The 12985-nt window shown below is 46.2% G+C and overlaps 1 protein-coding gene across 1 annotated transcript; it reads left to right on the top strand.

The window, feature by feature from the left end:
* Positions 1-5962: 5962 nt before the first annotated feature.
* Positions 5963-12243, top strand: LOC119692591. The gene is made up of 3 exons (XM_048626935.1): positions 5963-6926; positions 9674-11149; positions 12131-12243. Exons 1-3 carry the CDS (start codon positions 5963-5965, stop codon positions 12241-12243), a joined length of 2553 nt encoding a protein of 850 aa, XP_048482892.1.
* Positions 12244-12985: the final 742 nt, after the last annotated feature.

Here is a 12985-nt window from a genome sequence, read left to right as displayed (position 1 = left end):
ACATGTTTTTTGATATCGAAGATAATGTGGCGACTCTTCCGCCACACTATCCGCTACCGCTTATGCCGCTTGGACCATACGCACAGATCACGCCACCCGGCTAGAACAATAGCGGACCGGCTCGCTCGACCCCCCGCGCGCCTGCCTCACCTCCGCCCGCCGGCCACTCCGCGGCCCGGCGCGGGGACTACACACTGCGGCTCGCGATCATCCTATATACACGTAGTTCCTTACTCGCTTAGCGCTTGGCTTTTGCTTATTAATATTTATTGCCTAATATTCAGTTTGTTATATTTGTAACTTAATAGTGTTCGTTGTGAATAAATTAGCTTTAACCTTTATTCGCGCCTTATCAATTCGCCGCTAACTCCATCAGTAGAAGCATTAACTACCCTCTGTTTCGAGTTCGATTCTCGAAGCACGGAAACAGCCTCAAGCAATCTACACTGGTGACCCTCGACTACAGAACGCAGCAGAAGATGTACGGAGGAGGCAGCGGCAAGTCTTTCGAAGAGCTGGGTTTGGACCTAAATCTATTTGGTACGTGCAGTGCTTTAGAAGGTGCCGGTGGTACAAGTGACGAGAATACAGCGAGTGGTGCAAGTGCAAAAAATCCAAGCGGCGGAGGCAGATCAAATCCAGGTAATCTAACCCATACTAGTTCGAGTAATTTAGCCTGTGGTCCAAGTACAAGTGGCAGCGGAGATAGTCGATACCCAGGCGAAGTCAGTAAAGTTGGGGTTAAGATGCCGCCGTTTTGGAGAGACGATCCAGAAGTATGGTTCTGCCAGGTGGAATGTCAATTTGCTTTAGCTGGGATCACGAGTGACATAACGAAATTTAATACGATTGTTGGACAACTGGACTCAGACTATGCCGTGTTAGTTAAAGATTTAATAAAAAATCCACCCGCGACCGGTAGGTATGCAAAGCTGCGACAGGAGATAATTAGGCGGCTGTCCTTCTCACCGGAAAAGAAGACGCTGCAACTAATCCAGCATGAAGAACTTGGTGATCGCAAGCCATCTCAATTTCTTTTACATTTGCAGAGCCTAGCCGGTCCTGACGTACCATCCGACTTCATCAGAACCATATGGACTAGCAGGTTGCCGACGAACGTGCAGGCCATCGTAGCGTCCCAACCGAAGATGGGCATCGAGGACCTGGCCGAGCTCGCTGACCGAGTGCATGACATAGTGCAGCCTGGTATGTCAGTGGCCAGTACGTCACGCGCGCCAGTATACGCGCCACCAAATGCAGGTATGTCACTCGAAGGCAAGATAGCTCAGCTGACAGTCATGGTGGAAGCACTATACAGACAGCAGAACGACTACCAAAGCAACCACCAGAGCAGACGTCCTCACAGGTCAAACTCCCACAACCGCCAACGATCGCGCTCTCGCTCCCGCTCTCGCCAACGCCCGGAGAATCACCCACACTGCTGGTACCACTACACATTCGGTAATAAAGCCAACAAATGCTCTCAACCTTGCACTTTCAAGCAGTCGGGAAAACAGGAAGGCAGCTACTAGTGGCCGAAAGTGGTTGCCCCAACTCAACAGGCCGACTATTCATCACAGACCGCAAATCCAAACAACAATACCTCATTGATACAGGCTCAGACGTGTGTGTTTTTCCTAAAGCAGCCGTCCGGACTCTGCCAAAAACAAAAACTAGGTACCAACTGTACGCTGCGAATGGCACCATCATAGCCACATATGGATACCTAAACCTACATCTAGATCTGGGACTGCGACGAGACTTCGAATGGCGATTCATCCTTGCTGACGTCACGAAACCGATTATCGGTGTTGATTTTTTAGGTCATTACAACCTTCTCGTCGACTGCCGGAATCAACGACTAGTGGATGGCATCACCTCACTCATCACACCCGCACATCAACATCCTGGCATTGATGAAATAAACTCCGTCCGCACCACGATGGAGAGCACACCATATCACCAACTGTTACGTGAGTACCCTGACATTACCCGTCCTGCTGGTAAGCCCGGTGCTCCCAAACACAACGTGGTCCACCACATACGCACGACGCCAGGTCAACCAGTCGCCAGTCACCCACGCCGATTAGATCCTGAAAGGCTCCAGATTGCTAAAAAGGAATTCGATGACATGCTTCTAAGTGGCACAGCTCGCAGATCAGACAGCCCCTGGTCATCACCACTACATCTGGCTCGCAAGAAAGATGACGGCTGGCGACCGTGTGGTGATTACCGGTCATTAAACGCCCGTACCATCCCGGATCGGTATCCAGTGAGACATATCCAGGACTTCGCTTGCCAGCTGGCGGGTAAGCAGGTGTTCAGCACGATTGATTTAATTAAGGCGTACAATCAGATAAGGGTCTTCGAGGACGATATACCGAAGACAGCAATAACCACACCGTTTGGGTTATTCGAATTCCCGATGATGACGTTTGGTCTTCGAAATGCCAGTCAAACATTCCAAAGATTTATCGATGAGGTGCTCAAAGACTTCGAGTTCTGCTACGGATACGTAGACGATATTTTGGTCTACTCAGAATCAGCTGAACAGCACCAGCAACACCTCAGAGCATTGTTTCAGCGACTGCAGGACTATGGCGTTCTCATCAACACAAATAAATGTGTATTTGGACAGCCAGAAGTAACTTTTCTTGGATACTCTGTTTCAGCAACCGGTGTGAAGCCACTTCCAGAGAAAGTGAAGGCCATACAGGAGTACCCGGTGCCCAAGACGGTGAAGGAACTCCGGCGCTTCCTCGGAATGATGAATTTCTACCGTAGATTCCTCCCTGGAGCTGCAGCCACACAAGCTTCTCTAAACGCCTTGCTCTCAGGTCCCAAAACAAAAGGATCTACGCCAGTGCATCTCACGGACGAGCAGCTCACATCCTTCGAAGCGTGTAAGTCAAGCCTATCACAAGCCACTCTATTGGCTCACCCAAACACAGACGCTGAACTCTCCATCCAAACTGACGCTTCTGACGTAGCGATCGGTGCAGTACTCCAGCAACGCTGCAAAAATGCATGGCAACCGCTAGCCTTTTTCTCGAGGAAGCTCAGCCCATCACAGGTGAAGTACAGCCCGTATGATAGAGAGCTACTGGCCATATATGAAGCAATTCGTCATTTCAGGCATATGATTGAAGCTCGAGCCTTCACGATATACACCGACCACAAGCCGCTGACATTTGCCTTTCACACGAACCGTGATAAATGCTCGCCAAGACAATTCAGGTACCTAGATTTTATTGGTCAGTTCAGCACAGATATCCAGTTCGTCGCCGGCAAAGACAATGTGGTGGCTGATTCTCTCTCCCGCATCGAAGAAATCTCAGGAACATCCATTGACTACCAGTCCCTTGCCCGCGCTCAGGAAACCGATGACGAACTTCAAGAGCTACTTAAGGGTGGATCATCGCTAAAACTTGAAAAAGTCACCATACCACATACTGACTCTCAGGTATATTGTGATATGTCCATGACTCAACCTAGACCATTCATACCTATAACATTTCGCCAACAGGTATACAACGCAATCCACAACCTCAGTCACCCCGGAGCAAGAGCCACTGCACGATTAGTAGCACAGAGATTCGTTTGGCCGGGTCTCAAAAAGGACTGTCGACAGATGGCTAAAGAGTGCCTACAATGCCAACGATGCAAAGTCCACAGACATACCAACGCTCCTCTTCAAACTTTCCCTCTCCCTACAGCTCGCTTCCGGCATGTCCACATGGACATCGTCGGCCCCTTACCGTTATCTTCTAGTTACAGGTACTGCCTCACCATTGTCGACCGATTCACCCGTTGGCCTGAGGCGTACCCCCTGCAGGACATTACTGCTGAGACGTGCGCATCCGCCTTCGTGTCCGGCTGGGTGGCCCGCTTTGGCTGCCCGGAGCACGTCACCACGGACCGCGGCCGGCAGTTCGAGTCGCACCTCTTCAAGGCGCTCGCAGCTCTCCTGGGGACCACTCACCACACCACAACTGCCTACCATCCTGCCGCCAATGGTCTCGTGGAGAGACTTCACCGGCAGCTCAAGGCCGCCATAGCATGCCACTCACACGCGCGCTGGACAGAAGTGCTGCCCCTGGTACTCCTGGGCATCCGCAGCGCGTGGAAAGATGACATCCAGTCGTCTTCAGCAGAGCTCGTGTACGGGGAAGCCCTACGTCTTCCAGGTCAATTCATCTCTCCAGCATCTACCAGACCAGAAGACGTCACGGAATTCGCCAACCGGCTGAAGAATCACATGAACCAGATCGCTCCACATCCCACGTCAGCCCACAACACAAAGAGGACATTCTTCGTGCCAAAGGACCTCAACACATCCACACATGTCTTCATGCGCCAGGGTCCAGCTCACCGCTCGCTGCAACCAGCCTACACCGGTCCTCACAAGGTGCTACGAAGAGGACCCAAAACCTTCGACCTAGATGTCAACGGCAAAAAGCAGACTGTCACCATCGACCGAATCAAACCTGCGTACATGGCTGAGGAAAGCAGCATTCCAGAAACTCCAACGGGAACTCCAGTAAGGAAGACGAGAAGTGGTCGTACGGTCAGATTCCCTGATTACTATCGACCGTAGCAACGGTCTCAGCGGGGGAGTGATGTGGCGACTCTTCCGCCACACTATCCGCTACCGCTTATGCCGCTTGGACCATACGCACAGATCACGCCACCCGGCTAGAACAATAGCGGACCGGCTCGCTCGACCCCCCGCGCGCCTGCCTCACCTCCGCCCGCCGGCCACTCCGCGGCCCGGCGCGGGGACTACACACTGCGGCTCGCGATCATCCTATATACACGTAGTTCCTTACTCGCTTAGCGCTTGGCTTTTGCTTATTAATATTTATTGCCTAATATTCAGTTTGTTATATTTGTAACTTAATAGTGTTCGTTGTGAATAAATTAGCTTTAACCTTTATTCGCGCCTTATCAATTCGCCGCTAACTCCATCAGTAGAAGCATTAACTACCCTCTGTTTCGAGTTCGATTCTCGAAGCACGGAAACAGCCTCAAGCAATCTACAATAAATATGACGAAACTCGCAAAAGAATCAGCAGCAAGATCTGGACCACCACACACTATGAGAAGACGGCGCCCCGTATTGAAATCCCTGAATTCTCTGGAAACTACAGTCAGTGGGTGTCATTCAAGGATCTATACATAGAAACAGTTCACAACAACCCCATGATCAACAAAGCACAAAAAATGCAACACTTGAAAACTAAACTGCGAGGTGAGGCCGAAAGACTCGTCCAGCACCTAACTATCAGCGCCGAGAACTACGAGTCATGCTGGGAACTCCTACTCCAGCGCTATGACAATCTACGCTCTCAATTTACTTCATATCTCAACGCGATCACGAACTTACCTGTCATACAACAGCCGGACGCATACAATCTCAAAAGGATGCATGACGTCATACAAGAAAGCTTAAACGGACTAGCCAACATAGGCATCGATACCGTCGCCTCTGGTCCAATTATCTCCCACCTTATGTACCAAAAACTCGATGACAAAACTTTGGATGAGTACATAATGGAAATACGCGAGCCCAGGCAGGTGCCCAACTTAGAAGAACTTCTACATTTCCTGGAAATAAAATTCATGGCATACGAAACTAAGAAAAAATCTAAGAAGGAAAGCAACGTGAGCAAATCACCATCAAATAACTTCAACTTTCGTCCAAAACAATCATTCAATAAAACGTTTCCTTCGAAAAAACATAACTACGAGTACTAATACATTCTCAAACTCATATTTCACGGTTCACGGAAAGTGCCCATGCTGCGACGAAAATCACGTGCTCATGCAATGCCCCACGTTTGTCGGCGCGGACACAGCACAGCGCAACAACATTGTCGCAAAACTGCAAGTTTGTAAAAACTGTCTATTTAGCCATGGAAAATCAGAGTGCAAATCAACTAAAACTTGCAAGGAATGTAACATGAACCATCACACACTGTTGCACAATCCCAACTGGGCGAGGTCTACTCCGGTAAACAAAAATGAAAAAGGCAACTTTGACCAACAACCAAGAACTTCTGGCCAGCAGCACCACACACGACCTTCGAGCGCCAACCACCTGTCCAGCAAAGAAGTAGAAGTACTGCTGACTACAATTAAACTTAAAGTTAAATCAGCTGACGGAAACTACGTCATACTTCGAGGTCTCCTAGACCAAGGTTCTCAAGTGAATCTTATAACTGAAAATGCTGCCCAACTTCTCAAACTACAAAGGAAAAAATTGCACGCAACTGTGTCCGGAGTAGGGTCAACAACTGCTGAGGACTGTAAAGGAAGCCTCCAATTATCATGCAAATCAATTCACTCCGACTATACCTTTGAGATCGATGCAATTATCATGAGAAAACTAACTAATAACTTACCGACCGCAACATTTGAAAAACAAAACTGGCCGCACATTGAGAACCTCTGCCTGGCGGACCCCCGCTACAACATCTCCCGCCCGGTGGACCTGCTGCTGGGCGCCGGCGTGTACTCCGACATCATGATGGAGGGCATGCTGAAGGGCGGACTAACTGCACCTATTGCGCAACAAACGCAATTAGGATGGATCTTATGCGGAAAACTACAAACTCTTAACTGCCACGTGACACTCGTAAACCTAGAAGAGATAACAAAATTCTGGGAAACTGAAAATATTCAAAATGAAAACAAAGACCTGCCGAAAGATGATCAATGCGAAATCTACTATCAACAAACTGTACAACGAGAATCAAGCGGAAAATACACCGTAAAAATGCCTCTGATCCCCGATGCTGAAGAAAAGCTCGGAAAATCTAAAGCAATAGCTACTTCCCAATTTCTACAACTGGAAAAGAAGTTAGAAAGAAACAAAAAACTCGCCATGATGTACAGAGAGCTCATCAATGAATACATCGAACTAGGCCATATGACGTCATCAACTTACACTCCCGATAGAATGCAATGCTATCTTCCCCATCACGGCGTCCTGAAAGAACACTCAACTACCACTAAACTAAGGGTGGTGTTCAACGCTTCTCAGAAAACTTCGAGTGGCTATAGCCTAAACTGCCTACAAGAAAAAGGCCCTAACCTACAAAAAGACATTCAAGCACTGATCTTAAGATGGCGAACTTACAAATATGCTTTTACAGCAGATATCGAAAAAATGTATCGCTGTATTGGAATAGCTGAAGATCAGCAGAGTCTGCAGAAAATCATATGGCGAAACTCGCCCAATGAAAAACTTCAGGAGTTTCAGATGTGTACCGTGAGTTATGGTCAGAAGAGTGCTGCATGGCTTGCACCGAGAACCCTGAGGCAACTAGCATCCGACGATCAACACAAATTTCCGGAAGCTGCAGAGATACTACAAAACGAATTTTTCGTTGACGACCTCGTCAGCGGCCACAACTCACTGGAGCAAGCGCTGAAACTACAACAAGACCGGGTGCGTATTGCGACGTATAAAAACGAAATGTATAATTTCACATTAATAACGTTCACAACATATAATGAACGTTACGTATAACAACAAAATCTATATTTTCATAAGGTATAAGATTCAATTGGTATAACGTACATTTGATATAATAACAAAATAACTAACACTCACGAGGACTAATATCAATTCGTATAACATACATTACGTATATCGTTTAAAATATATACTATCATTTAGTATAAAGTTCATAAAAAAAACTAACATATAATATAATCTGTGTTAAATTATCCAACACCGTCAAACCCCCTAGCACCAAAACCTAAAGATAGGTGCGACGACGAGCAAAGCGAGGAGGAGCGTGTTAGGTGCACATGTTCGTCGAAACCAAAGCGGAGCGCAGCGAAGCGGAACGGAGCGTCTCCCCACATAGCGGCAATAATAATAATAATGTCAAAACCCTTACTACCAAAACCTAAACATAGGTGCGACGACGAGCAAAGCGAGGAGGAGCGTGTTAGGTGCACATGTTCGTCGAAACCAAAGCGGAGCGCAGCGAAGCGGAGCGGAGCGTCTCCCCACATAGCGGCAATAATAATAATAATGTCAAAACCCTTACTACCAAAACCTAAACATAGGTGCGACGACGAGCAAAGCGAGGAGGAGCGTGTTAGGTGCACATGTTCGTCGAAACCAAAGCGGAGCGCAGCGAAGCGGAGCGGAGCGTCTCCCCACATAGCGGCAATAATAATAATAATGTCAAAACCCCTAGTACCAAAACCTAAAGATAGGTGCGACGACGAGCAAAGCGAGGAGGAGCGTGTTAGGTGCACATGTTTCGTCGAAACCAAAGCGGAGCGCAGCGAAGCGGAGCGGAGCGTCTCCCCACATAGCGGCAATAATAATAATAATGTCAAAACCCTTACTACCAAAACCTAAAGATAGGTGCGACGACGAGCAAAGCGAGGAGGAGCGTGTTAGGTGCACATGTTCGTCGAAACCAAAGCGGAGCGCAGCGAAGCGGAGCGGAGCGTCTCCCCACATAGCGGCAATAATAATAATAATGTCAAAACCCTTACTACCAAAACCTAAACATAGGTGCGACGACGAGCAAAGCGAGGAGGAGCGTGTTAGGTGCACATGTTCGTCGAAACCAAAGCGGAGCGCAGCGAAGCGGAGCGGAGCGTCTCCCCACATAGCGGCAATAATAATGAAAATACGATACGACAATCTAATTAATCTAGTATAGAATGGGGAATAAAAAAAACAACTTTTTGTGCATATACATTATGATAATTATATCCTTTGTAGATTATATGTTATAAACGTTATATATTATGAACGTTATGCATTTTAATCGTTATTTCAATTGAAATTATACTTTTTGAACGTTATTCTTTACGAAATTATGTATTTAGTAATTATGTCTTTCGTTTGTTATGAAGAGTGATCGTTATAGGTACTTAATAAATTTATATAATATGGGCGTATACCTTGTGAATGTTATACCATTCGTTTTTATACCTCGTATTACTTACCCAACAAGACCTCATCAATCTCCTCAAGGGAGGCGGGATGAATCTCCGCAAATGGACCAGCAACCATCCTGCTCTTCTCGAGAACTTAAGCGACAACCAAAAATCAACAAAACCGATGTTCGATTTCAAAACTGAAGAATCAACAAAAACTCTCGGACTAGGCTGGAACTCGAGCGCCGACACATTCTTATTCAACTGGAACTTACAAGAAAATAAAGATGACATAACAAAACGCCATCTACTCTCAGAAATATCGCAACTCTACGACCCGCTCGGATGGCTAGCACCGATCACTGTAACAGCAAAACTGTTATTTCAACGAGTGTGGGTGGATAAACTAAACTGGAATGATAAATTACCTACTGAAATCCAAAAAGAATGGAGAAAACTAAAAAACGAACTTCCTGAAGTCAAAAACTTCAAACTAAACAGATGGATCGGCGGAACAGGAGACATTGACCTACTGGGTTTCTGCGACGCAAGCGAAAAAGCATTCGCTTGTGTCGTGTACAGTCGAGTTCAAGATGAAAAAGGCCAAGCGATTATCACCCTACTCGCAGCGAAGACAAGAGTATCGCCTCTTAAGCAAAAAACCACGCTGCCGAGGCTAGAACTAAATGGCGCACTACTGCTATCTCAACTTATCGAAAAAACTATGGAATCGCTGACTAACAGAAACGTCACCGTCCAGGCGTGGTGCGACTCGCAGATCGTGTTGGCATGGACGACGCATCTCGCTGGGAACCCTACATAGCTAACCGAACTACAAAAATCAAGGCAATCATACCTGCTGAAAAATGGAACTACATAAAATCAGATGACAATCCAGCAGACTGCGCGTCGCGAGGAATGTACCCAAGTAAACTCAAAAACCATGACCTCTGGTGGGACGGACCTCAGTTCCTGCGTAACACTGATGAATCTTATGTCCAGAAGACATTAAATTGCTTGTACACCACAGAAATGGGGCAAGTAAAGACAACTGAACGCAAGACATCTCCAAAATCAGAACTAAATAATAACTTCACTAATGAGCTATTAAATAATAACAGTTCATTGGCGCATGTAACTCGAGTCACCGCGTGGGTCGCCCGCTTTAGTGCGAACGCACTTAATAAGCAGCCGCGAGCGGGCGCCTCATACCTAACTGCGGCCGAGCTTATCGCCGCAATGGAAATAATAATTAAATGCGAACAGCGCGTGGCTTTTGAAACTGAATACAAACAACTAAGTAAGAAAGAACCTATCACAAGCAAGAGCTCCATCTACAAACTGAATCCATACTTGGATGAAAAGGGAATCATTCGGGTTGGTGGAAGACTCAACAAATCCAGCCTATCACCTGAGATGAAAAATCCAGCAATACTTCCAAAAAAAGGAAGACTAACTCAACTCGTCATCGATCAAGCTCATGCTAGAACACTTCATGGAGGAGCTCGACTAACTCTAGCACATATTCGACAGAAATTCTGGATAATCAGCGGAAACAGAACTGTCAAGGCCCAACTACGTCATTGTGTACGATGCCACCGATTCAAACCAACTGAGAACGTTCAACTCATGGCTGACCTGCCTCAACAAAGAACCTCCCCGTCTCGACCCTTCACTCACACGGGCATGGACTTCACAGGTCATGTCGACGTCAAACTGAACAAGGGGAGGGGCGTGAAGACTTCAAAAGGATACATCGTTATCTTTGTGTGCATGGCAACAAAGGCCGTGCATATAGAACTGGTCTCCGACCTTACAACTGAAGCCTTCCTTGCAGCATTCCAAAGATTCTGCCACAGAAGAGGGACGCCAAAGCATTGCTATTCCGACTGTGGAGCTAACTTTATCGGAGCATCAAAAAGACTGAGAACAGAGTTCAATGAATTCAAGAAAGAACTAGCTCCAGAATTCTTCACTGAGATTGGAAAAATGGAAGTGGAATGGCACTTTAACGCACCAGCCTGGCCAACAGCTGGCGGTGTGTGGGAAGCTGCTGTGAAATCTGCAAAGTACCACCTGCGGAGAGTCCTAGGAGACCAAAAGCTAACTTATGAAGAATTCTTAACATTGTTAACTCAGATCGAAGCCTGCCTAAACTCAAGGCCACTCTGCCCCTTAACTGAAGACCCTGAGGAGTTCTACAACTACCTAACACCGGGACATTTTCTAACTGGAAGTCCGACACTGTCACTACCACTATCAGACTACAGTGACGATAGAAACATGAACTTACAACGCCGATGGCAACTAACTGAACACATGGCTCAGCAATTTTGGAAAAACTGGTCAACTGACTACCTACATCTTTTACAAACGCGTTGTAAATGGAATAAACCAACCACTAACATCAAAGGAGGAGAGATTGTGCTTATCAAAGAAGATAACTTACCTCCTACAAGATGGGCACTAGGCCGAGTGCTGAGAACACATCCTGGCACTGACGGCCGTGTACGAGTAACTACTCTGAAAACCAAAAATGGGATCATGAAGCGGCCGGTAACAAAATTATCCCCGCTTCCGATTGAAACATCATCAGCTGAATCTGAAAACAAAACTGAAAAGAATGATCAAGGTCAAGAACAACAAATACCTCCTGAAAACTCAAAAACTAAAACAAAAACATCAAGCTCAAAGATCGGAAAGACCTTCGTGTATTTATGTACACTATTAACATTGTGTTCCGGTACCTACGGCGAAGAAACAATAACAAGCGCTCAGATTACAAGCTTTGAATCCGACCGCCCTGTATATTACGAGACAGTTGGTAATGTCCAGATGATACATGATAAAAGGATTTTACTAATGTATTGCAACTTAAGTAACTACTGGGATGGAATGGGAAGAATTAAAACTTACTTTACCCGACTAAATGATCTATGCGAGAAAACTGACCCGAGGTACTGCACAACGACACTTACTCAACTTCAAAACGAGATGGAACTATTGGATCATTATAACAGCATCCTCCTCTCACCTAACTATCACCTCATGAAAAGGAAAAAACGTGGCCTGATAAATGGAGTCGGCTACGTAGCGAATAACCTGTTCGGTGTCCTTGACCAAAGGTTCGCGGACAAATATCAAGAAGATATTGAAACTATGCAAAATAACCAAAACTATCTCTTACAACTCATCAAGAACCAAACATCTATCGTAGAACTAGAAAACGCTATACTGAAGAAAAGCGAAAAGAACATACAAAAGCAGTTTTCCATAGACGACTATATGAAACAAACTGACGAGAACATTGCTAAGATTGAAACTCAATGAGAAGAAGTGATGGCCTCGAACTACTTCAACTCAGCATCTCTAGCGGCTTTCCTACTCATGAACAGTCTACGAAGAGTACAGGAATTACTATTTGATTCCGTCACGAGCATCTACAAAGGACATATGAACGCAGAGCTCCTCTCTCCAACTGAACTAATTAATCAACTGCACAAAATATCTGGACGCCTGCCTAAATCTCTATCACTACCGCTGGAGAACATCAACGATGATATCAAAGATTTATATCAGCTACTCTACGTGAAAGCACGAATAACAAACAACTACTTTCTGTTCGAGATACACATTCCATTGATAACTGACGAAGACTTCATATTACACAGAATTATACCTATACCGATAAGAACGGAAAATGGAACGGGAATGGTGCAACTTAGCTCAAACTACATCGCTGTGGATTTAAAGAGAAATAAATTCATAAGTTTATCATCAGAAGATATGCAAAAATGTACTCAACTGAAACAAGGAACTGACACATGTGACAAAAACTTACCAGTATTAACTCTCAGCGATAACAACTCCCCGTGCGAAGCAAAACTGCTGGCGCAGCAACAGCCATCGTCATCGCCGCCGTGCGGCACCGCCGACACGTCATGCAAGGATGCTTGGACAGAGCTACACGCACCGAACAGCTGGCTCACGGTGTGCTGCGTTACCTGCACTCTACGAATAATATGTAACAATGACGTCACTACACACGTCATCACTACACCAGCAATAGTAT

The sequence above is a fragment of the Plutella xylostella genome, chromosome 17 (genome assembly GCF_932276165.1).
Source record: "Plutella xylostella chromosome 17, ilPluXylo3.1, whole genome shotgun sequence".
Lineage (NCBI taxonomy): Eukaryota > Metazoa > Arthropoda > Insecta > Lepidoptera > Plutellidae > Plutella > Plutella xylostella.
This window is presented reverse-complemented; position numbering and strand designations above follow the sequence as displayed.

Bases quoted from the DNA above. Each gene is read 5' to 3' on its own strand.
- LOC119692591 (XM_048626935.1), top strand. From the start codon at position 5,963: ATGAACCATCACACACTGTTGCACAATCCCAACTGGGCGAGGTCTACT. The intron at 6,927-9,673 runs GCCATATGACGT...GTCACCGTCCAG, and splicing joins CAATGAATACATCGAACTAG to GCGTGGTGCGACTCGCAGAT. The intron at 11,150-12,130 runs GTCCGACACTGT...CATCTATCGTAG, and splicing joins GGGACATTTTCTAACTGGAA to AACTAGAAAACGCTATACTG.